The sequence below is a fragment of the Xyrauchen texanus genome, chromosome 37 (assembly GCF_025860055.1).
Source record: "Xyrauchen texanus isolate HMW12.3.18 chromosome 37, RBS_HiC_50CHRs, whole genome shotgun sequence".
Classification (NCBI taxonomy): domain Eukaryota; kingdom Metazoa; phylum Chordata; class Actinopteri; order Cypriniformes; family Catostomidae; genus Xyrauchen; species Xyrauchen texanus.
The window spans coordinates 19,393,981-19,420,669 of record NC_068312.1 but is presented as its reverse complement, the minus strand read 5'-3'; the positions used below and the strand labels follow the sequence as shown (position 1 = coordinate 19,420,669).

At 40.0% G+C, this 26,689-nt stretch overlaps 1 protein-coding gene across 1 annotated transcript; it reads left to right on the top strand.

Moving 5' to 3' along the window:
* The first annotated feature begins 924 nt into the window (after positions 1 to 924).
* LOC127631125 (stromelysin-3-like) lies at positions 925 to 26,322 on the top strand. The gene is made up of 8 exons (XM_052109121.1): positions 925 to 1,203; positions 14,164 to 14,429; positions 17,856 to 17,999; positions 20,137 to 20,270; positions 20,509 to 20,726; positions 21,137 to 21,341; positions 24,737 to 25,000; positions 25,707 to 26,322. Exons 1-8 carry the CDS (start codon positions 1,093 to 1,095, stop codon positions 25,823 to 25,825), a joined length of 1,461 nt encoding a protein of 486 aa, XP_051965081.1. The 5' UTR covers positions 925 to 1,092; the 3' UTR covers positions 25,826 to 26,322.
* Positions 26,323 to 26,689: the final 367 nt, after the last annotated feature.

Here is a 26,689-nt window from a genome sequence, read left to right as displayed (position 1 = left end):
TCTGAGGGTTGCCCCCCCCCCAAATATAATTAAAATATGTGTATTGTAAATAATATAATGATATATTCTTAAAATAATTGTTTAAGAAATAAAATAATACAAATGCAAACGGGGCAACAACAAACAAAACCTTGGTGTCCCCTTCAAAAATTGCTCTAGAGAATTGTTATGTTTATTGCCACCCCCAATCATTTTGATGAAATTTTCTCCCCTGGCGAGACTTTGCAGCACAGGGCCCCTCAGAGCCCCTGGTAGTCAAGGGCCCCTGGGCACTGGTACCATTGGCCTGGTCCGTAATTCACCTATGCCACAAAATGCCTAATTTTTTATACATTTATGATTAAATTATTGTTTAGATAAATAAATAAAAACTTATTTTAAAATAAAAAATAAAATGTTAAATGTTAAAGCTTACAAGCAAAATGTTACACACACTTAATGTAAGATTTACACATTTCAAATTCATAAAATTCCATCAAACGGACATGAGTAAAATTTAAGAAAAAAACTGAAGTTTTATTCATTTAAAATGGTTAGAAATTACACAACTCAATTTATTGGAATTTTCTTATAAAATTGAAATGAGCAAAACTTACTGATAGCCTAATTCTTAAGTGCTTTTCATAATGCACATCGTTTCAAAGCAGCTTTATAGAACAACATACTCTAAATAGGCTAAAATATTCTTTGAGTGCATAGGCTTAATTTAAATCTTACATCTAAATCAAAATGTTGGTTATCGCCTATCGAAATAAACCTTGAGCAAAACAGTTTAATGCGCCTAGATAACCCGGGCCGCTTATTTACTCGTTTCATTTTACATTCGAGTTCACTTTAGTTTGTATTCCATCTCCATACCTAGCAGCAAAAGAGTTAAACGTCACGTGGTCCCGGCAATATTGTCACTCCGGCCCATAAGGGAAAAACACTTGAAGTATTTGAGGAAAGGGAACAAAGAAATCATTGCATTTACATTATTGCAGGATTTCCGCTGCAGACGTCCACAAGCAATTTGCATCTCTACTTTTTCTTTCACGCGCTTCCACCTCACGCACCGGGATTCCGCGCTGCGCTCGAGTATAGAGGAGGAGGATGCGGGTCTCCGGGATTCATTCAGGCGCTTTCCTTCTGAATGTCCTTCTGACCGTGGGATGTGTGCCTTTGCATGGTAGACGAGGGCTGAGCGAGCATAAAGAGCCGACGGTGAGTTCAATAATGCCAATACTTTTAATTTACAAATGTGGTGCGTTTTTAGCTGTTTTTAGGTCTTGAAAGGAGGCACTTGTTTTTTTTAACGTTTATATGGATGTTTATTTGACCCTATTTTACCCTAATGCTAGACTGATAGAATTTTGACTTGTTCCAAGTATTTGGTTTAATAAAGGATGCATGAGAGCAAGTTTGTCCCATTTAACATTACAGTTATGGCAAGTGACATTATGAATAGAGTTGAAGTGGGACACTTAAGTTTTTCTATTTATTATTTCTTCTCTTTTACTCTGTGTAGTGGAGATCTTTACTGTGTGAGTGGCTAAACCATTTGGCATCATATTTTAAAACAATGCCAATGACAAATTATCAGAGTGTGTTTCAATATACCTGTATTCATCCTAAAAGCTCTTAATAAAAGGTTTTTCCATAAAATTGATTTTGATGCACTATATATAAAGTGTTTGTTTGCTCAATAAAATTAAATAATCAACCTGCTGTCTGAAATTCAGTGCAGAAGAATGAACTTGAATGTTGTGTCTATGATGACTCTGCGGTTAAAGTAATTTATTATGTTGTCAATTCCCTCCATTGACGAAAGACCCAGGGATTGTGCAGGCATGGGCAGGTTTGTCTTTCTGTGCCATCTGAACACACACACACACACACACACACACACACACACACACACACACACACACACACACACACACACACATGTTGTGTTTCCATGTTTTATGGGGACTTTCCATAGACATAATGGTTTTTATACTGTACAAACTTTATATTCTATCCCCTAAACCTAACCCTACCCCTAAACCTAACCCTCACAGAAAACTTTCTGCATTTTTACATTTTCAAAAAACATAATTTAGTATGATTTATAAGCTGTTTTCCTCATGGGGACCGACAAAATGTCCCCACAAGGTCAAACATTTCGGGTTTTACTATCCTTATGGGGACATTTGGTCCCCACAAAGTGATAAATACACGCTCACAAACACACACACACACACACACACACACACACACACACACACGTAGTGTTTCCATGTTTTATGGGGACTTTCCATAGACATAATTGTTTTTATACTGTACAAACTTTATATTCTATCCCCTAAACCTAACCCTACCCCTAAACCTAACCATCACAGAAAACTTTCTGCATTTTTACATTTTCAAAAAACATTATTTAGTATGATTTATAAGCTGTTTTCCTCATGGGGACTGACAAAATATCTCCACAAGGTCAAACTATCCTTAAAAACGGGTTTTACTATCCTTATGGGGACATTTGGTCCCCACAAAGTGATAAATACACGCTCACACACACACACACACACACATACACACACACACACACACACACACACACACACACACACACACACACACACACACACACACACAAACACAAACACACATACACACACACAAACACACAGCCTACTATAGAGAGAATTTGGGGAATGTGATAGTGTGCTCACAGAAACAGGGTTGTCCTTTTTCCTGTTATGATTATTTTGGCCCCATGCTCACTCTCTTTCAGGCATGTCCCCTGCCAAAAGAAAATAGTTTGTATAGTTTGTCAACCATAACATTCAAAATGCTTTGTTCAAATTGGATTCTGAGTCCCTTCATATCCCATTCACATAAATGTTACACTCTTTTACTGTCAGAGAAGAAAACACTGGCAATTTAGATGAGCAATTTACTCACAATTTAAACACTACAGTTAATTTATACAGTATATTTGAGGTAATTTTATGCAGCTTAATTATTGCACTGTTTAATCTTAGCCATGCCATTTGTAATTAACCTAAACCTGAACATCGCAAACAATATAACCACCATGTACTCTTAACAACCAAGGATGCGGAAATTTGTTGGCTTGATTTTAGTCTTAGTGGAACTGCATGCCACTGCCTAGAAAATTTCAAAACAACTTAGAAAAGCATAGGCTTGTGTCAGTACATCTTTTTAGAGGGAGCAGTTTTATCAGGACTGTAACAGCAAATTAGGGGGCAAGTTACAGTAATTATGTACTGTAATTATTGTTTTCCATTTTCATGTTTTTTCTTTTCTAAGGTCAAGGCTATATTTCTAGGTTTCAGTAAGTGTCAGTCTGTCTCTCTCATGTTCTTCAAGGACTCTTATTTTGAAGTTTTCCTCCAGACTACATCTCCCAGAATCCACTGCCCTCATCACTTCCATCTGTTTCCAATTCTCCTCTCCTGTCCTCCATTTCATCAGTCATTGTTTGTATATATACCCTCCTGTTTTGTTCATTCCTTTGTGAGTCCTTGAAGTGTTACGTTGTGTTAAGTTTGCATTTCAAGCTTTATTGTTTGTTTCCACTCCAGCGTTTGTTTCCACTCCAGCATTTGTTTCCACTCCAATGTTTGTTATTAAAGGATTTAAAGTATTTACTCCTGTGTCTCCTCTATTCCTATTCCACTCCAAGAACCCAACTTTACAAAAGGACTGACCTGAACAAGATGGAGATACTCTCTGGCTTCAGGCTCCTCCTCCCCGAGCAAGGGGACCATCCAGTTGAGGATCGCGTCCATGAGTTTTTACAACTGGCGAATTTAGTGCACTTTATTGGTGATTTTATTCAGGACTGGTCTTAATAGTGCATTAAAGGAGCTAATGCCTCTGGCGGATCCTCACTGGATGCTACTCAAGTTCATGGAGGTGGCTCTACAGATTAGCGGCTCACCTTTCAGGCAATAGGGTGTGGTGGATGATGACCTTGAATCTCCCCTTATAGTGGATGCTCCGAAGCATCCCACGGCTCCTCCCTCTCCACGGTTAACGAGTCAGCGCCAGTGCCTGTGGCATCGACTGTCCCAGAACCAGTGCCTGTAGCCTCGACCATCCCAGAGCCAGTGCCTGTAGCCTCGACCGTCACTGAGCCAGCTCTTGCAGAGCTAATAGACCTGGACTTGATTCCTGCCCTGATTCCCACCTTGACTACCCTTCATCCTCTGCTGGTTCCAGCCAACATAATGGACACCATGGTTACGTCCAGTGCCCTGGCCCTTCCTCCTCCATTCGTTCCACTTAGAACATCGACTCCTCCTCCTCCTTGGATCAGCCAGCTACTCCCACGTCATCGGCTCGACCTTTGCCCCCTTCAAAACCATGGTCAAGGGGAACCTCAAACCCTCCGAAAATGGTCCCTCATTTTATTCCCCCAGTCTCACCTCTGCTGTATGTTCCTTCGGATCCACCGTGGTCCTTCAGCCAATCGGCTTCTCCAGGGTCTCTCATCCCGCCAGCTCCACCTTGGTCAGTCGGTCACCTGGTTCCACCTCGGCTCTCCGATCCTCCAGCTACGCTTTGTCACTCCAAGCCTCCAGCCTCACCAGGGACCTCCTTCCCTACGGCTCCTCCTCAGTCCCACCGGCTCTGCCTCTGTCCTCAGATCCCCCAGCTCCGCCTCGGTCCTCCGAACCTTTGGCTCCACCCTGGCCCTTCGAGCCATCGGCTACTCTTCGGGCAACAAGTTCCCTGGCTCCGCCCCTCAAGTCTCTCACAGCTCTGGCTCCACCTCCCCTGGCTCTGCCCTTCGAGCCTTCCATGGCTCCACCTTCCCTGGCTTCGCCTCCCCCTGCTCCGCCCTCAGAGTCTTCCGCGGGTCCGCCCTGTTCCTTTGAGTCTCCTCCTCCAGCGGTTCCGCCTCTGGATCCATCACCATCACTGAAGCTGCTCCCCTGGCCTCCTGATCGTCCTCCTTGGATCCTTCTTCACCTTCTGCATCACCCCTCCCTCATAATCTGTCTTTGGGTGCCAGGAGTCAAAATTTGAAGGGGGGGTTAATTTTCCAGTCTGTCCCCTCATGTTCTTCAAGGACACTTATTTTGAAGTTTTCCTCCATTATTACATCTACCAGAATCCACTGCCCTCATCACTTCCTTCTGTTTCCAATCCTCACCTGTCACCCATTCCATCATCAGTCATTGTTTGCACCTCCTGTTTTGTTCATTCCTTTGTCAGTCATTGAAGTGTTACATTGTACGTTTGCATTTTGAGCTTTATTGTTTGTTCTGCTCCAGCGTTTGTTATTAATGGATTTAAAGTATTTACTCCTGATTCTCCTCTCTTCTACTCCAAGAACCCAACCTTAAAGTAAGGCTATCTTAGTTGCAGCCTGATCTCATAAACGTTACGTGACTGTGGAAAATTTTGGGCAACAAAATGGAATAACGTGTCTTACTACATGTTACTTACTGCAGTTTTCTAATGAAATGTCCTGTGGAGGGCACCAAAAGCAAGTGAAATCGTGTCATAATCAGACAAGGTTTATTAAGTTACATTTTTAATGTAGAGTAAAACGTACCTTTCTAACATAAAACTTTAATCTAAATCAAACCAATAGCGTTCTCAAAAAGCAAACAAGAGTTAAACAAAACACACAGCCTCACCCTAAATCAATGTCCTCAACAGGCGGCCCATGGGCCAGATCTGGACTGCAAACCATCATTTTGTGGCCCGTTTTTAGGTGTCTATTTTCTAGAGCATTTACTGTAATTCACAGTATTGATAAACTGCTGAAACATTATAAAGAAAAAGAAACAGCAAACGGATAAAAATAACAAATTAAACTGCAAATCTGTGAATATAAATCTGATTATAATCCAATTTATATAACGTGAGTGGCGCAGTCTGCGTGCATGCATTAATATAAAGAGTTTTTGCATTCTCTCAGTTACTTTAAACATACACGCACTAATGCTTATTTATTAATTTCTTTTTATTTACGCTACTTACCTAAAATAACTCTGAAAAGAGGGTAGTAGATAATGATGACTCATTGAAGCTCTTTTGGAGATAGTATAGCGTGTGTGTGTGTGTGTGTGTGTGTGTGTGTGCGTGCGTGCGTGTTTACTGGGTAGCCAGTGTGTCATGACAATAGAAAAGATAATCCTCTTTTAATGCATGGCAAAAAAAAACATCAAACAAAAATCTCAAAATGTACATTGCAGTCATTTTTTATAATGGTGCATTCTGCTGCAGTATATTGTATACTAGTAAATGTGTGGATATTTTAAAAAAAGCAAATTAAAAACATACAAGCTTATATATGATCATTAAAAGTATATCACAGTTTTTATTTTTTAAAGAACCACACTTTTACAAGAATTTTGCTATACATCTTAATATAATGTTGTATTTTATTCTTGTTAATTACATGTGTCCATGATGTTTTAAATAGCATAGAGCATAGTCTGCCTCATTACTATAAAAAGTAATTAAAATCTTTTTTAATAAATACAAACAAAAACTTAAAAAGAGTGCAGCCCTCAAGGCTAAAAGAATCCTGTTTTCTGGCTACTCGGCTTTCCAAATTTGAGTACCCCTGCCCTAAATCAACACCTAAACCTAGCTGAAAGTGTCCAAAAACTAAATGCAAAATGAAAAGCACACTTTCTGAAGCAACCACGCCATTTATATATATACTTATTTTTCAATTAGCTTTTTATTTTTATTCAATTGTTTTATATCTCTGTCCTGTTGCTGTATGTTTGTGCACTGGAAGCTTCTGTCATCAAGACAAATACCTTGTATGTGTAAGCATACTTGGCAATAAATCTCATTCTGATTCTGATTCTGATTTCGAGACACTTCTGACTAGGGCTGAAACGATTAGTTGGCATAAATGTCAGAATAATAGTAGAGGGAATTATTTATTTCAGCTTTTATTTCTTTCATCACATTCCCAGTGGGTCAGAAGTTCACATACACTTTGTTAGTATTTGGTAGCATTGCCTTTAAATTGTTTAATGCTTCTCACACAAGCTTCTCACAATAAGTTGCTGGAATTTTGGCCCATTCCTCCAGACAGAACTGGTGTAACTGAGTCAGGTTTGTAGGCCTCATTGCTCGCACACACTTTTTCAGTTCTGCCCACAAATTTCTAGCGTATTGTGATCAGGGCTTTGTAATGACCACTCCAATACCTTGACTTTGTTGTCCGTAAGCCATTTTTGCCACTATTTTGGAGGTATGCTTGTGGTAATTTTCTATTTGGAAGACCCATTTGCGTCGAGCTTTAACTTCCTGGCTGATGTCTTGAGATGATGTCAGTGATGGCAGTGGATACTTTATTCCCCATTTTTAACTTTTTATGTTTATAACTAATGCCTCTCCGAGTCTGTGTCTGTTGATTGCTTAATCCGCCACAGCCTGCTCAAAGTGTAGTGTGACCGTGCCTTTTACCCTTTAAAGGCAGATATATCAACAGATATATATCCATTATCAACAGATATATATATATATATATATATATATATATATATATATATATATATATATATATATATATACACACACACACACACATATACATTTAAAAAAATAACTAATATTGGCCGATAACCGACATAGTACCAATGTATTGTGCATCTATATTACCTTGTTTTTTTAACCCATTTGTCCTAAAGACAAACTGGCTTTCAACTTAAAATCTCATAGTCACGCACTATCACTCTTGCTCATTAATCTCACTCATCAGAGGCCACTTTATCTGAGCACTGAAAATCTTATGCCTAAATTGATCCTGGAGCTCTAGTAATGTTTGTACTCTGATCTCTGGAAGATTTCTGGGGAATGGTACATAAAGGCAAACACTGTTGTCTCCACGGCTCTCAGCTGCACTATACCAGGGGCTCTTATCAGGATTTCTTCTGTGGGAGCTGAAAGCATGAAAGCATGTGTGAACATAAGAGGGAGAGAGAGAGATAGAGAGAGAGAGAGAAGCAGGGGGCCAGCAGGCCCTGGCAGAGGACATGGGAGCTCAGAGCCAGGTGAGCAGGTTCACTGTTGTATATGAGCGAAGCTCAGTCACCACACATGAAAGGATATGGCAGCATTTGTAACTTGGCTTTATCTGCTGGGCTTAAATTTGAAATGTAAATTAAATGAAACTACAGGCAAAACTTGCTGACTCAAAATATTTCCAGAATACATACTTTCCTACAATATAGTATGTCAAAACCAGTATGTCAATTGAGTAGTATGTCTGAATCCTCAGTATTCATAAAACATTAGGCAAGAAATACCCGGATGACCTATTACATTGGTGAGAGTTCCACTGGAAAAATGTATATTCCATAAGGCCAAAGGAGTTAAGAAGACATCGTATTCAAAACAAATGCTGTCTTAAAAGAAATGGCAGAGGTCTGTGTGTCAGGTGGCTCTTTTATTGAAAGTACTATATATACCAAGTAAGTGATTAAATATTTGTTTAGCAAAACAAGAGTTATTTTTGTTTCATGGTTTTTGTTATTAAGTCTTATATTTCGTGTCCAGAGACAATGCCCATGTTCCCAGATGAAATATGTCTGGGAATGTACTGGTACTACTCACCTGCTACATACTTAAATAACATACTCTATTAACGGCTCTATTAACTGCATCATTAAATGCAGTACATATTGTAACAGTATGCAAATTTGGACACAGTGTGTGATAAATTAAACTCAATACTGCATGCAGTAATTTTTGTTTATGTTGCCCTAGGCTGTCATTTGGACTTATACTGATATTTAGTGGTTCGGATGCAGCATCATGCAAAATCAAACAGTTCTTGTTTACCGATGCCACTATAGAAATGCAGAATATGCAGTCAGCCATGATGAGTAATTTATTCCATGACTGAAAGTGTCCAATAACAGGTGAGTTGCCAAGTTGCTAATACTAGTATTCTTTTGTTTTTTTTTAAGTACTATTACTTTCTATTCGAGTTAAACTGTTTAATAAAGAAAATAAATACTGGGTGAACTTGGAATTTCTGCCAGCAATTGCATTAAACCCACAGCATTCTTTTCTTTGCTTTAATCTCCTCATTTAATGAAGTAAACTGCTTGAACATTGGAGATTGCGTTTTGGCAGAAGATCAAGATGCCTTTGGCAATGCTTTCTCTGTAGGGGTTATTACCAAGACCAATGAAATAGGGACCTATTGTGTCACCTTCATTTCCCATAGTATAGTAAAATGTGTACCAGCTTGCCCTCCATTTTTGAGAAGTGGGCCAAACACACATGCTTTGAACTGGAGTAGCCTACTCCAAACTAACATTGTACATTAACAATGTGTAATCCACCTCATGTTTGTGTGTGCCAGATGTGGAATGTGTGTGTGTGTGTATGTTATTGCAGGGTAATGGCAGATGGCTCACCCAGTTATGTGTCACGATACAGTCAGAAGTTATGAACTAATGATGGGATAAACAACTGAGAAATGTAATTAAATCAAGCATCTATTTTGAATTTCGTAAAAAAAAAAAAAAATTGCCAGCTTGGTCACTGTGATTAGTTTGAGCTACAATATACAGTATGTGCTTAGTGTAAATATTTTAAATGAAACGTGATGACACTAGACTCTTTGACAAAGTAGAATCACAATTTGTTGAAACATTGATGTTTTGTGTGGTGCAAATAGACTGTAAGGGTATATTTCCTCTAAAAGAGCATACACATTGGCGTTGAACGTGTGTTTTTAAAGATGTCTTTCCACCTTTGTGTAGTTCCAGGATGCGGCAGATATCTATCCGCTTCTGGCGGTCATAAGAGCTGCCTCGCGTGTCTGGGCTGCGATCACACGCAGGCAGCGTTTTATGAATGGTTCATGTTCTCATTGCGAGAACATAACCATGGCAACGTTGCGGTCGCAGCTTTCTTTCCTCCGAGAGAAAGCCACTTGAAGGCGATTTAGGGAGTGCAGCAGATTCAGTTTAAATCACCACAAACCGGTCTGGGTCCGACACAAGACCGGCTCGCCCCATGGCCAGTCTGATGTCTCCCTCGGACCCCGCGAGCTGGATGATGATTTCGCCGCTGCATCAGAGAGCGTCACAGCGGCGTCTGATGCTGTTGACTCGACTGGGCTGCCACATTTGGGTCTGTTAGTCCAGTCTGAGACTGATGCACAGATTTCCGCTATGCTTGTCCGGGCCGCCGTGAGCGCGGGGCTGGACTGGAACCCTCCGTCCCCTCCCTCACCCCTCATGGCAAGATGATTGGTTCCTCGGGTCAGGGTGCCGCTCACAGCCATGCCCCCCCCCCCGGCCCCTTTCTTCCAGGAGAACAGCGAGATTGATATCTGGACCACTCCATCCCCCGGTGGAGGGCCGGGAGGGAAATCTCTTGCTGTACCCCCCCCACCCCCCGGGCCGTGGTGCCCACATTGCCAGGTAAAAGAGAGTGATTTTCTAACCGGTGCCCCCACCTGCCGTCCTCACGGTGGTCTGGAGCCAAACACCTACAGTCACGGACGCGGTCCCCTCGCCTCCACGCCTTCGACTGTAGACTCCTGGTGGGCCGGTTCTGATGAGTCTAGAGGATGCCTCCATAGGACCTCCTCCTCAGTCACTTTCTGCCCCCAGCCGGGTACGCTGAGCAAGGTAAGTGCTTTGAGTTTTCAAACTGTTTCGGGACGCAACTTTGCTCCCCAACATAATATTAACTGCTCCCCCCGCTGTGAAGCTCCACCGGGTATGTCATATGTAATCGTCCCCTTAGTGCTTCACGCTCAGAGCTTGGACACGTCGCTTATGCTTCCAACTCGGCTTCGCAGTTTAGTTCGCCAGACACTCGCACCACAGGGATGCGATAGAGCCGTCCCTCCAGCCAAGATGAAGCCAGGGTTCTACGGCCCTCACTTCAACGTACTCAAGACAGGCGGTGCGTGGCGGCCAATCTTGGACCTACGAGGCCTGAACCAGGCCTCACGTAGACTCCCGTTCAAAGGTGCTCACACGAAAACGTATTCTAACATGTGTCTAACATCTAGATTAGTTTGCAGCGGTATACCTGAAGGACGCGTACTTTCACGTCTCACTTTTGCCTCGGCACAGACACTTCCTACGGCTCGCGTCCGATGGCCTGACATACCAGTACAAGGTCCTCTCCTTTGGCTTGTCCCTGTCCCCTCGCTTCTTCACTAAGGTGACAGAGGCTGCCCTTGCCCCGCTAAGGGAAGTGGGCATCCGCGTACTCGAGTTCCTCGATGACTGGCTGATTCTAGCTCACTCACGAGAGTCTCTGAGCCGCTGGCTCCTGGACAGGACTGTGCCTACGTTGGCTATACTTCTTACCTTGCGGAGGTCTCTCCCGCTGATCCAGGGAAGGCATATCTTGATCTGTTCAGACACCACCACGACGGTGGCGTACATAAATCGTCAAGGCTGTGTACTCTCTCGTCACATGTCACAACTTGCCCGCCATCTCCTCCTTTGGAGTCAGCAGTGACTCAGGTTGCTGCACGGCACCTATTCACGTACACGGTTCAGCGCATGGCGTGACCCCTAGTGCCACTTCATTCAACACAACGTCGAGTGATTGACAGACGGGGAATGTCTAGGTTACTATTGTAACCCCCGTTCTCTGATGGAGGGAACGAGACGTTGTGTCCCCCGGCCACGACACTGTACCGAGCCACTGTAACGGCCAAACCTCATTCTCGGCTCCTCAGTGCATAACCTGAATGGACAGATGCACAATTCCCTCCTTTTATACACTTATGTCCGGGGGAGGGACATGCAAATTATGTCTGCCAATTTCTCATTGGTCTTTTCTCAAGTTCAGAGGAAACCGAGGCCTTCAAGAAAGTCCCCTAGTGTCGCTTCATTCGACACAATGTCTCGTTCACTCAATCAGTGAATGGGGGTCAAAATAGTAACCTAGACGTTTTCCAGTATATTGTTTTTAGTGAAATTCTATATACTTTGTGCTTTTTTTTTTTCCCCCCTTTTATATGACTCACTTTGTCTTGTACATTTCTGACTGAATATGTATGCAGTTGTGTCAGTGTGCCACTGTTTAATATATCTGATGGTTCCTTTTGAATATTTTGCACATATACAGTGGTTTAAAAGTCCACATTTAAAATCTGGGGTTCAAAATTGAAAATAAAGTTTAAGGATGCAGAAAATTAAAATATAATAAACTAAAGAATCTTTCTTTCTAAAGAAACATTTTAATTATCTAAGATTCCTTTGTACAAAAGGTCAGATTACTTTGCATTGCATAATTGCATAGTTCCATTAAAGCACACAAGATACTTTTTGGAACATTTTAAAATCATGATGAGATCAACTTGGATCATCATTTTTGCTCAAACTTGTGGAGTTTATGTCAGCTTGAGTGCATGCTTTCATTACACCAAAAAGGTACATATTATGCAAAAAAATGTCAAATATCATTTTAGTTTTTAATGGAATTGTTCACTCAAATAGAAGCATTTTTTTTAAGTGCACTAAGACTTTTGAACCACACTGTAAGTATATAGTCCACAACTTCATATAGCAGTGTCTGTAACTTAGTTTAAAAGACTACAAAGTAGCATAATAAACCTGAACTGTGTATGTGCACATGCTGGTAGCGAGTCTATCTCCTCACTTACAGACCAGGCCACATTCCATGGTTCCTGCTGGGCATTGTCTCCAATATAGCAGCTTTGCCTCACGCATGAAGAATCACCGCTGTGCCTCCATCCCTGGGAGAGAGACATAAGGTCACCAAGGAGAAAATGTTTAGCCTGTTTGCCATTTCTTTGCAAACTTACTAACCTTTTTATAATATGTTGTAAATCAGTCAAGAAAAATAACAAGAACGTTAAACCTTTTTTCTCCTAGTCTAAAGAAAGACGTAAACAACATAAGAAATACTAACATGATATTGCACCATACAAAATTATTTAGCTTTTTGAAGTAAATCTGGATTCTATTGACTTAATGTAAATAAAGTGTTTTGATTTTAAGTGGGTTAAAGGTGAGCACTTCAAATGAAAAGCGAAAAATCCTGAAGTTTAAAGCTTTTATAAATTCTACCTATGAGAGCTATAGTGCTGCCCATGGCATTTTCTCTCTATCGTTTACACCCATGTTAATGAACAGCCATTTCCTCCAAAGACTGCTTAGGGACACCAAGCAAAACATCTGTAAGTAAATAGCATCTACTTAGTTCTTGTTTTCATGTCTTTTATTTTCTAGTTTTGTTCCTGTTCTGGTCCTGTCATATGATTTCCTGTTTCCTCGTGTGATCTTGTCATGTGTTTCCCTTGTTTATGTGTTTTGATTTCATTGGTTCATTGGTTGATTACTTTGTTATCAGTTCTAGTTTAGCATTGGTTTTATTTTATTAGTCTTGTTATCTTGTTTATGGTTATGTCTGTTCATTGGTTATCTTGTTACCCATGTCTGTGTATCTAAACCCTAATATTTGCCATTGTCTAGTGTCAGGTATTGTAAATGTAACTTTGTTGTTTTGCTCAAGTCTAGTCCAGCCAAGACAAGTTTAAGTCAAGTCAAGTCATGTTTTGTTTATGTCAGGTCTATAGTCTGTCTAGTCAAGGCACATTTGGAAATAAACTGCACTTGGGTTCATCTTCACACCATTGTCTCTTCGTCTTGCCTCTTTCCAGCATCATTACATTAAGATTGTTAGGGGTCTGTGTACTTTTGCGTCCATTCCTTTTTCTTTTTTTGACACAAAAATTAAAAACAAAAATGTGTTGAAAAACAAAATTCAAAATTTGAAAAGTACACGAACCATTAGGCTTGTTTGTTTTTATTTAATTTTTCTTAACTTACAATATGTTCATTATGATGAACTGTTGCCTTTCCAGAGGGCTCAGTTTATTTAGTGCATTTTCTTAAAAATTTTCAGCAGTCTTTTTAATATAATACCAAATTATTTAATGTTGAAACAAAAGTCTCCAAACTGATAATTCCTAGAATTTAAATAAGGTTAATCTTAATAGGCAACCTGCCATTACCAGATATCCATGCCTATTGTCCTCTCTTGTGTTGCTCCAGTAAATGTAATGCCTTACTGTCTTTTATAATCTTCTCACAATTACCTATGTAATATATTTATTTCCTTTCTGCCTTTTGGGGTCCACTTTTATCATTGTCTTCATGTAGATCTTCCATCTTTCGACCACAGGGTTGGCCCCAGAATCCTCATCCACACTACGAGAAGAGGAGAGGCAGGGTTCCTCACCTTCAGGACACATTTAAACCTCAAGCATGGCCAAAAGGAGAACTACAGCTATCCACCCAACTCAGGAACAATTTGGGGGCTGCAGGTCCACTGCGCTGTGGGGTCCCAGACTATCCAGGTCAGAGAGAAGTGCATCTCAGCAGAAGCCACCGGCAAAAACGCTTTGTGATATTTGGAGGACGCTGGCCAAAAAACGACCTCACTTACAAGTAAGGTGTAAAGTAAAGTCAAATTTCAGGCTAATATAGGCAGAGTCAGTGATTGTTATGACAGCATAATCCCCTTTTTTGTGGAGGATCTTGAGTCTCCATAAGGAGGCATTGATTCCCCAGTATTCCAAATCCAAAATAACAGGAACTAGGGTTTTCTAAAGTCTCTGTAATCGAGGTACAAAATGGAGCTTGTTCATCTGATATAGTCAAACTTATATACAGAAGCTTTCCCCAACAGAATGTACATTTTTAGGTGCAAGAAAACAGATAAAATCCTACCATCTCCCATTGGTTGTACAAAAAGTTAGTCGCCCCTCGAACTCACACTATTGGTCAAGCCAGTGTTGCTGTGTCAGGCTGGAAGAGACATTGAAAAATAAAGGAATTCTTTGATAGCATCACAAAGCCAGTGTTACACTGTGTTAGGAAAATCAACCTAAAAATAATTACTTACTTATAGTTGACTCTGGATATTAAGCTGGGAAAGAATCTGAACACATCAGCTTTAAGGATATATTTTGCTCAGACAGTGTTGGCCAGCAGATGTTCATTAACAGCACTCCTTCAGGCATATGTTAACTGTTGCAGGTCTGCCCTTTGTGAGGAATAGTGAAAACAAGCTCCATATATTTTCAGTGCCACAGAGCTTTTCTGTTGTCATTGCAACAAAAGGGCCAGTCTTAGCATTATTCTATGATAAGGCCTGTGTGCAGAGAGCATTTGACTCTTATCTCTGTTCTTATCACACATAGAAAAGGCAGTTTATGTGGAATAATGCAAGGGTATTATAGTAATTCTTGTGTGCAAGAAAAAGGCCTGTCTCTGTGAAAGAAAAAATCATCCAAGTTTGTACATGCATCTATTCACAGGCAGCATAGTGTGGATGCATCCTATTCAAGATGTAGGACTTCCACCTCTTATTGCCCTGCATTGTTCTTTATGTAGCACTTAATTATGGCTGAATCCACATTGGGCGGCATAATAACGGCAAGAGACTTCCTCTTGGATTCTCCACACTTCCGCTTAATTGTCATTATCAGCTAGACTAACGTTACTGGTGATGGCGAGCAGCTAAGTGTCTGGATGAATATGCTCTATTATAGGGTGTTATAACAACTACAGGTGGCTTAAAAACTACTGTAAAATGAATGTCACAACAAGAAGCCCCCACAAAAGCTGCCAATGCTGAAACATTTCCAGTCAAACCAGATGTAATAACCAGAGGTTGCATTAAACTAATTATCTGTCATCTGTAAAATTGACAGATAATTCTGTCATTTTGGAAGATAACAAAGATGAAAAACATTTAAACCAAGCTTCTTGTTGTTGTTTTTTATTAATCATCTTTACGAGGTTAATATCTCATGTCGTGAATGTATGTAAATGAGATAGAAACAGAGTTGTTGTTGGCAGAGTGCGTGAGAAGGTGGCACTTGTTAATCCAGAAATAATGCCATAAATCTGAAGATTTTCAAATGGAACCTATGATTACCATACACCCTCGTTTCACTGACAATGATTCCTAGATTCCCTAAATGTCCGGAATTTGGCTGTTTACATATTGAAGTACACAACAAGAAACGTAATGAAATCTAGTGCATTATATTCGTGGATTCTCTCTCTCTCTCTCTCTCTCTCTCTCTCTCTCTCTCTCTCTCTCTCTGTGCATGCTGTATGTCTCTATCTCTCTTTTTCACACACATAAATACAGGGTGTGTGCAGCGAGCACTCGAGTCCAGTAACTTTACCATGTAAATGTGTGTGATTGTATCCTTATTTCTTCGGGATATCTGTCGAACTTAATGTCCTTATGCAGGCATAAGTGAGAAAGTGATTTACATTAAGTAAACACAGACTGTTCTTCCGTTTTTGGCGGTTGTTAGTGATATTATAGTGCTTGGTAATGTGAATAAGTTGTGAAGCGGAAGTCTGTTGCATCCGCATTGGAAGAATGCGCTAAGCATAATGGGTAATTTCGCTGCCTGTGAAAAAGTTGGATAGAATAGGGATATAAACATTATGAAATAGAAGGAGGTTATTCACTAAACTAAACTATATGTAAATTTGACCCTGTGCATGTCTAAGACTGTTTTGACATAGAGTAGGTGGCATTTATCTGTTTCATGTTTACATTATATGAGACAAGGAGACAAGCATTAGAAGTGGGATCAGAGACAGTATACAGGGGAAGAGATAGAACAACTGTAGAAAAAAGAATGGGAGAAATAGAACCTTTTCACATTTCCGGGTTTGGAACATGGAAGTAAACTATAGTGAGGCAAACCTCTGCAGTGGTACAATACATAAAAGTCCAGCAAATATTATTTTTGCATTCCCATTTGCTTCAACAGCAAAATAAAAAATGCACTATTACATATCCACAACTTTCCAAAAGAGGATAAAATAGAGATGGAGTCAGAAGAGGGAAAAATGCCACGTTTTCTGTCACTCCCTCAGCAGCTGTATTTAAAAAAGTTTGCTACATATCCACTGCTAAATAAGGTGGAAATGCACCATAACAATCTGTGAAAAAGGTAAAAAAATATATAATAGTAAATAAATAAATAAATTATGATTCCTTTCTTGTCTGATTTTATTGCTGATTTGACATCGCAAAGTAATCTTTACAAACATGTGTGAAGATTTCGGTCTTTCCCCATTCAAGTAGCTAGGTAGTATTGCATGACTAGAAAATAGCTGCTTGGGACATTGCCAAGATGGCCGCTGAGTGAACTTGGACTTGTGGTGTTAAAAAATGAAAAGAAAAACTGGAGGAATGCAGAATGAAGGTAGATACATTCCTTGACACAGACAGGATGTGTGGAAATATATAATTGTGCTATTACACAGCTTGGATTCCTTTATTAACATAAAGGCATTCCTAAACTATTCATGATCTAAGTAGTAACGGCTTAAATAACTTACTGTTAACTTAAGCTAACAGTATTGCTGCAACTAAAAATAAATATTAGAAGAATGTGTAATTACTCGTAGTGCTCATATTTGTTTAAATGGCTGTTATAAAAAGAATAATTGCCCCCAAATTGTAAGTGCAGATCCAGAACAGTCTGATAATATGTCTGAGGTTACACCCCTGCAGATATATAGCTCCTATGAGAGAAATGGCTCATGAGGCTATGGATTTCATCACACATAAAACCACCAAAACCACAGTCTTATTATACTCTTGCATCAATCAGCACACATTAAGAGATCATGTGACATGATCACCAGACGGATGCCTAGGGTGCGGACAAATAAAGATGGAACACTTTGGTGGTCCCTGATGTGGGTTTTTGTCAGTTGGTGGTCCAGCAGTGAAAAGCTGGTGGTTTGTACTACAATGTATTTATGCAAGAGCAGAGATGGTCACGTTTATTGTTGATAAACAGTCTGAACATGAATGTATCCATGTGTGTTCAGAATCCAGCGCTTCCCGTGGCAGATGAGTGAGGATAAATTCCGACTGGTTCTACAGGAAGCTCTCAAGGTCTGGAGTGATGTCACACCACTCACCTTTACTGAGGTCCTAAATCAAGATGCCGACATAGTCATCGACTTCACAAGGTGACAGAGTTACTTTTTACAATGTCTCTAAGTACAACAAGGTGAAGAATTTTAGATTCTGATAAGAAGTTTAAAAGTGCTCTCATATCATTTTTCTTTAGGTTTCGCTGGCTCTTAATTTTCTTCCTAAAAAACCTATATTGCAGTGGTCTTGTGGACTTTACACTGACACTTTTTTGGTATGGTTTAATGTAAAAGCAAAGGTTTTTGGTTATTGATTAAATAGCCTATTCTTGTAATTCTATGTTCGTGTAATGTTGGTCAAGTCAAGTCGTGTTTATGCCAAGTTTGTAGTCAAGTCATGTTATGTCAAGTCAAGTTATAGTCAAGTCCATGTTTTGTATTTGTTCACATTTGTAGTTAGGGTTTTTTATTTCACGTTTGGAAATAAAACTGCACTTGGCTTCATCACACATCATCGTCTCTTCATCTAACTGTTGCTAGCCATCGTTACCTTGGCCCTATATCCATTCAGCTCCACCGTGGTCCTTCAGCCAATTGGCTTCTCTGGGGTCCCTCAGCTCTCCAGCTCTGCCTTGGTAAGTCGGTCACCTGGCTCGCCTGGCCTCTCCTATCCTCTAGGTTTGCTTTGTTGCTCCGAGCCTGTGGCTTCACCAAGGACCTCCATCCCTACGGCTTCACCTTGGACCTCAGTTCCACTGGCTCCGCCTCTGTCTTCTGATCACCTAGCTCCACTTTGGTCCCCCCCCCCCCCTTTGGGTTTATGTTATGTGTCTTGTGTTTGTTCATGTTTTGGGGCATCGGGAGCCGCCCCTATGTTTGTTTGTGTAATGTTGGTCCCATTCAGTAGATTGTGTAGACTTTACTATGTAAAGTATGTGTAATTGCACCTATGAATGAGGGAATTATATGCTTTCTTTAAGGAATAGTTCTCCCAAAAATTATAATTCTTTCATCATTTTCTCACCATTATGTCATCTTAAACTAGTATGACTTCTGTTCTTCTGCAAACTAAAACAAAGTTATTTTAATGGAGAGATGAAGTCTTTTTTTCCATGCAATGCTAGTTAATGGTGACCAAATTTTCAAGCTCCCAAAAGGACATAAAGGTAATGCGTTTGACTCTAGTGGTTTAATCCATGTATTTTTAAATGATCCAGTCGGTTTTGGGTGAGAACAAGCCATGCATCTGTTTTCAATGCACACCTTGCCATTGCAGTCTCTAGGCGTGATCATGATTTCAAGCTCGGTTACACTTCCTAGAGCATTACGCAGATGCAGAGCGCCAGATGGTGCTAGGAAGGGTAATTGAGCTTGAAACCATGATCGCCATGGAAACTGCTGATGTCAAAATTCATAGTGAATAAGAAGTTATCTTTTGGTCTGTTCTCACCCAAAACTGATTGGATTGCTTTAGAAGACATGGATTAAACCACTACAGTCTTATCGATTACTTTTATGGTGCCTTTATGTGCTTTTTGGAGATTTAAAATTTGGTAAATATTTACTTGCACTGTATAGACAAACAGGCATTATATGTCCATTAAAATTTCTTCATTTGTGTTCCACGGAAGAAAGTCATATGAGTTTGAGATGACGTAAGTGAGTATAAATGATGAGATAACTATCTGTTGGGTGAACTATATAAAGGTGCACTCAATCATTTTTCCTCATTAAAAAAGGTTTACTCCTAAAGAAATTAAACATAACTTTGAAACAGGTATAAAATCATGACCAATCACATGAGATGAAGTCATAAACCTTATAAAAAAAATATTCTACATGAAGAGGGTCCCCTCATAGGGGCTGCCATGTTAGAATCACATGACCAGGCAAATCCTGCTCACTTAATCTCAGTAATCGCCCTGTTAATGGACACTTTCACTCATGGATTAAATTAAACATGGATGACTGCCAACAGTGAATTTCTAAAATGGCTTTGGTAACTGAAAACTATTTAAAATTGAGTGTATCATCCATGCCACCAGGTTTTCAGGTGTAAGTCCAAGATGACATAAACACAAAAATTACTGAGTGCACCTTCAAAGAAATGCTGCAACAGCACCATTAATTTTGTCGTTGATTGTTTTGATCAATTAGAACTTTCATTACACATTTTTACTCTATGTATGCCGTCATATCATTGTGTATATCTGTCTATGTATACCTATATTAGGTACTGGCATGGTGATAATTTGCCCTTTGATGGCCCTGGTGGGATCCTTGCTCATGCTTTTTTCCCAAGAACGCATCGGGAGGGAGACATCCATTTTGACTATGATGAGTCCTGGACTGTTGGAAATGAACTTGGTAGGTGTTAAAAATAGAATAGTCATCTTACTCCTTTACTCTCAAGGCTTAACATCCCAAAGATTCTCGGGAATCATTTATCATGGTGAATGAATCAAATGTATCAGATATTTATGGCGATTTTCTGTTTTCATCCTGGAAAAATGTAATGATACAAAATGTGATATTTAAATTTCAACACACATGGTAATTTCTGATACATCTCTGATGCGCTATAATTTCACTCGTCATCCTCCAGGAACAGACCTTCTTCAGGTAGCAGCACATGAGTTTGGTCATGTTCTGGGTCTGCAGCACTCTATGGAGCTTGGAGCTATCATGTCCCCGTTTTACAGCTTCTCCTATCCCCTCCAGCTTAGTGAGGATGACAAGAAAGGGATCCAATACCTCTACGGTCCCCGGCCACAAGCCTCGCCCCAAATATCTACAGAAACCAATGAGATTATCAGCAGTGCAGTGAGTCCCTGACAAACTAGTCAATTCCTACCAAACAGTTTATTAGAGGTAGTCCCGCCCTGAACTCATGCCATTGGTTAAACCAGAAGTTGCCATGTCTGGTCACTTAAACAAACAGTTTTTACACTCTTCAATAAGTCACCCGTCAAATAGCTTACTTATGGTTGTCTCTACACATTAAACTGTGATTGAAGAAAAAACAAAACAAATAAAAGAATTATGAAACACATTATATTAATAAATAATAAAAATAAATCTTTTAAAAAAAGGCTTGAAATAGACAGTCTGCAAAAAGAAAAAGAAAATAGTTCTTCCATTATTTTTTATCTGTATGTCCAATTAATTCTGGTTCTCCCATTTCACTCCTTTTTCCCATCATCTCTTCTCTCTCTCTCTGTCACTGCTTTTAGCCTGATGCTTGTCAAACAGACTTTGATGCTGTGTCTATAATCCGTGGGGAATTGTTCTTCTTCAAGGCCAGCTATGCTTGGCGCATCAGGGAGGGCCGGTTGCAGGCGGGATACCCTGCCCTGGCCTCCCGACACTGGAGGGGCATTCCAGAGAACATAGAAGCCGCCTACGAAGACAAAAATGGCAATATCTGGTTCTTTGAAGGTGGGTGAATGCTGCACCGGTGGCTGACTGTAGTGATTTGTGGTTGGAGGGCAGGATCAGACAGGCCTGCTTATATACAAATCTATGGTGATGGGTGATGTAGTACTTCCCCATGACCCATATCTGAAGCATCCTGCCTTGTGGCTCTAATTCAGGGCATGATAAAACACGATCGCATTTAACACATGCCGCCAAAAACGAAATACTTATTATGTATCACGGATTGAGAATGAGGCTCAGGACCCAAACACAGAGACAAAAATACAATTTATTTTTACAAAAATAAAAGCAACAACAAACTCCCACAATGGGAAAAAACAATAAACGTAAACTACCCGAAGGCAAAAAAGCACAAAGTAAATAATCCAGTCTGGGCAGGGGAAACAGGGAACAGGACCGACCAGACTGGAATACAGGAACCAGGGAAAGAGTAACAAAACTGACTGGCAGGACCGACAAGGAAGAACATACAAGACTGGAAAGAAGACGAAATGGCACTGGACAGCAAACACGAGGAGACTAAAATAGGGAGAGAAATCAATAGGTTAACAAGACAGGGCAGGTGTGACTAATAAACGAATAATGGGAAAACAAGGAGGCGGGGTATGACGTAAGATAGAGAGACATGCAGCAACAGAGAAACAAAACAAAGCCATGTGCACTCACAAGACAAAAACACCCGAATGGCATGAGCGCACATAGCCAAGACAATAAGGCAATATACGCCTATGCCAACCAACAAACAAGATGAGAGAATGTGTAGCAACGGCAAATAAAGCGATGCCACATATTCTCACACTAAACGAAACCTGATCGTACATCGTGAGGCAATTGCCACATGATGCACATAACAGCTGATAAAAACAAGACAGTACAACTGTGCAAGAGTTCAGCCACACACAAACCTTAAATCTCACCAAAGTGACCGAACATCAGCACAATGTGAAGACAGCTCACGACCCGGGTGCTCAGCGCAAAGCAAGTGCAAAGCACGTCCGTGTTCACGAAAGACAGACACAGAACATGGAGCACGAGTGTCTGGACCCCGAACGGAACAAGACAGGGAAGTTGGGATCCAGACACCACACTCCAGACATGAAACACAAGACAGTTCGCGACCCGGGTGCAAAGCACAATGCAAGCGCGAGGCGCACCTATGTTCGTGAGAGACAAACAGAAACTATTGACATGAGTGCATGCTGCCAAGATGGCATAAGCGCAATGCACCCACGTCAATAACAGACAGACATGGAGCATGAGTGTCCGGATCCCAACACAGAACGGAACCGAACCAGACAGGAATTCAGGATCCAGACACCATGCTCCAGACATGAAACAAGATAGACCGAAGAGCACACGGCAGGAATACAACCGAAACCGTGCGCTCACACAAAGCCAGACAATGAAACACAAGACAGTCATGGGACGATAATGCCATTTATTATGTACATATCTGTTGTTGCATTCTACTTACATTTGAAGTACCTGCATTTAATATGATCTCTAGTTACACTGTTAAAGGTACTATAAGCAATTTTAGCATTCTGAAGCTTTTATGTGAGCCATTTGCCTGAGCCCATGAATTAGCCACGCCCCCTCATTCCAAAACCCATCCCTCCAAAGATAATTTTGAGACCAAAACCAAGCAAAAGAGCAGCATTGTTTGTTCCTAATGCTGAAAATTGCAACAGTGGCACAATAGCGCCCTCAACTGCAAACATTATGAATCATAGCCACAATTATCCGCTTTAAAAAAAAACACACTAAGAGAAGAAGCAAAATGACTGACAGGTGAAAAGCATCAATATCTGCATTCCACTGAGACATATTTGTTTGCTGTTTACAAAGTCTACAGTTGTCACAGAGACTGGTGAGATGTCTCAGGAAACTTATTTAATATCTTTAAGGGTTTACAGCAACTTTTACCTTACACCTAACCCTAAACCCAGCCCTACCCTAACCTTTACCCTAACCCCTAACTCTAACCTTACTACTAAACCTTAGCGTAGTAGTGCAGTAGCAGCAAATGAGAATCTTTTGAGAATTTTGCAGAACAACATGTAGTATTGCATATATTTTAAAGTTAGTACATAGTAGTTGAAGACACCTAATATAAAGTGGGACTGTGCAGTACACTTGAATTAATATACAGCATTGCACACTTAAAACATATAATTCAAAGTTATAAACAACCCATAATCCTTGAATTTAACAAACATTGCATGGACATTTACCCTCACTGATGCAAAGGATTTCTACTCATGAATATTATATTAAATGTAATTTCACTTTTTGAGGTTTGAATAATCTTTTCTATATTTAGAATAGTCTTAATTTCAGTGAGTTAAATATTTGGGATGTTACATGATATGTACTTTATCTCTTTTACCACAAGATGGAGTAATTGTCTACAGTGGTAGATAAGTGAAAGACAATGTATTAATTAATTATCTCATATCATCATTGTATTGCTGTATAATTGTATCTTTAAAATATACATATTAGCCAATATGAGCATCAAACTGCACTGTACAGTACTGAATAGTGTCATTGTAGAAAAGTTAAGTAGTTGCAAACTTTGTTATTTTTTTCTTCACTTTATCAAAGAACGGTGAATTTTCCAGCATTGGGCCAAATCCAGAATTGGCTCATTTTCATGTCACTTGTTTGAATTTGAATTGAATTGGCCACGCCCCACATGATGTTACATTTAAATTTGAATTAGAATGACAGGAAGAGGAATTTACTGAGTTGGAATTCAAATAAATTCAACACAGTCAAACAACAGAGCTATTTTAGTCAAACACAAATTTTGCAACAAAAATAAATAATAACATCATTAATTTGGATTAATTGTACCTATTTATTCCATATTGAAGACCTTGGGGTAAATTAAAGCATTTTGGGAAATTAAGAGCTCTTCCACCATGGCCCATTTAATTGATTAAATATAATGAAATACACTGTAAATTAATTAAAAATGTTATTAATTTTTATTTCACATTGATTATTAACATCATCTAATGTTTCAGTAAATACCCCATATGCTGTGTGTATGATAAGTTTCTGAGTAATAAATGTAATTTATTTTTAAACAGTACAATTAAAACAGTTATATAAATTTGAAATTAATGCCATTCTATTTTAATTATATTTCCTTAAATTCACATTTGAATTACAATAATGCATCCTGTGTGCTGCCTCAATCCAAATTCAATTCAAATTCATGGAATGCCCAATTAAATTTTGAATTGCGCTCTACTCTGTATTTTGCAGATCAATATCAAAGAAAATGTAAACATATCATGCTTACATGTAATATTGAGATGCTAACACAGAATAAAAATGAAACATTAATGCAGTCAACCAAGTATTTCCCTTGTATCCTCTGGAAGGTTCAAACTACTGGGTGTTTGATGCAGAGCAGAAGATAACAGGACCAGACTCTCTGCAGACTCTAGGCCTTCCTGTCACACACATTCAGGCAGCAATGCGCTTAAAGGAGCACCATGGCCACCAAACATACTTCTTCAAGTCAGGGAGCTACTGGCGTTTGGATTCCCAAGAGAATAGAGTGGACACTGCCTTACAGTGCAGCATGCAACACGAGTGGAGGGGAATTCCTGGAGAGATTGATGCTGCCTTCCAGGATGCACATGGTAGTGCTGCCAGTTGAGCTTTTTAATACACATTAGTGAATTTGAATACGTTTACCTTGACAGGAATCAATTTAATATGAATTATGGTGTGATTGCTTGAATATTCATCATGTGAACATTCTAGAATTGCATTTGTTATTTAGCATATAAATCATTCTGCTTATCCACATATTTGTATTTCATTAACAGCCAATAGTTTTGAAACTCACAGCTTCCACTCTCCTGGGAAAGCTTCAACTAGATGTTAGAACGTGGCTGCAGGGATTTCCTCCCATTTAAACATGAGCGCCATTGAGGCCTGGCACTGATTTTGGGTGATTTGGCCTGACTTGCCGTCACTGTTCCACTTTATCCCAAAGGTGTTCAATAGGGGTTTAGGTCAGGGCTTTGTGTAAGCTAATTAAATTCCTCCACACCAGATGCAGTAAATCATTTCTTTATAGACCTCACTTTGTGCACAGGGACAATGTCATGCTGGAACAGAAAAGAGCCCTCCTTAAACTGGTGCCACTATTTGGAAACACAGAGTTCACTAGAATGTCATTGTATGCTCTAGCATTAAGATTGGCCTACACTGGAATTAAGAGTCCTGGCCAACCCCATTAATTAGAAGTGGGTGTCCACATACTTTGAGCTGTTTAATGTATGTGTGTAAGTACATTCTTTAAGAGTACATTTTTATTTGTAACTGTTGTATATTCTACAGGCTACGCTGTCTTTATCAGCCACCGGCAGTACTGGAAGTTTGACCCAGTTCTTCGCAAAGTTCTTGAAGGTTACCCACGCTACGTTGGAGCAGACTTCTTTGGATGTAGCATGCCATAAACTCTCAGGAAACTTCTCTGTCTTTTGCACCATGCTGCCACGCTCTCTGGTCTGAAGCACAAAGTGTAAATTTCCCTAACTGATCATTGGATTGATCAGACAGCCACATACAAACATGCATTAAGGGATAGTTCACCCAAAAATGAAAATTCTCTCATCATTTATTCAGCCTCAAGCCATCCCAGATGTGTATGACATTTTTCTTCAGCTGAACACAAACAAAGATTTTTAGAAGAATATTTCAGCTCTGCAGGTCCTTAAAAATCAGTGGGGATTTCTTTAAGACTGCAAGGGAAGCTCAGCTTCCCCTATAATGTCAAAAAAATAATGGTCAAATATGTACTATTGTGTAAAAATTTATTGACTAAAACACGTTAGAACACGTTCATCTCGAAGACGAGTTCGTTCAGAATCAGCTACATTACATATAGCAGGTCGGCTGACTCGATTTACTTCTCATACATTCCCGTAGCGTCAGTGCATTTCCCTGTTGAAGCCGAGCGTCCATTGACTTCAATGGGGCTGCTCTGAACAGTTTTTTCAGTGCTCGAAAATAGGCGGTCATTGGATAAATGCTGCGATTATGTCCGCCCACGGACGCTCAGCGTCTCTGGGGGTGAATGAGGAGTGGGCTGGCCCGGACTCGGGCTTCGGCGTGATGATTGGAGGATCTGTCGAAAGACTGCATCTCCTTTTGATTGACAGCGAATCTGTACTATAAGAAGTCACTGAAGCTATTTCGCGCTCAGTCCCATCGCGGATTTCTCAAGTGTAGTCGAAAGACAAACTGCTGCAACCTATTTCTTTATTTGTTTGGCGAAATTGCTAGTCAATTTGCATAATACATTTCACACAATTATACAC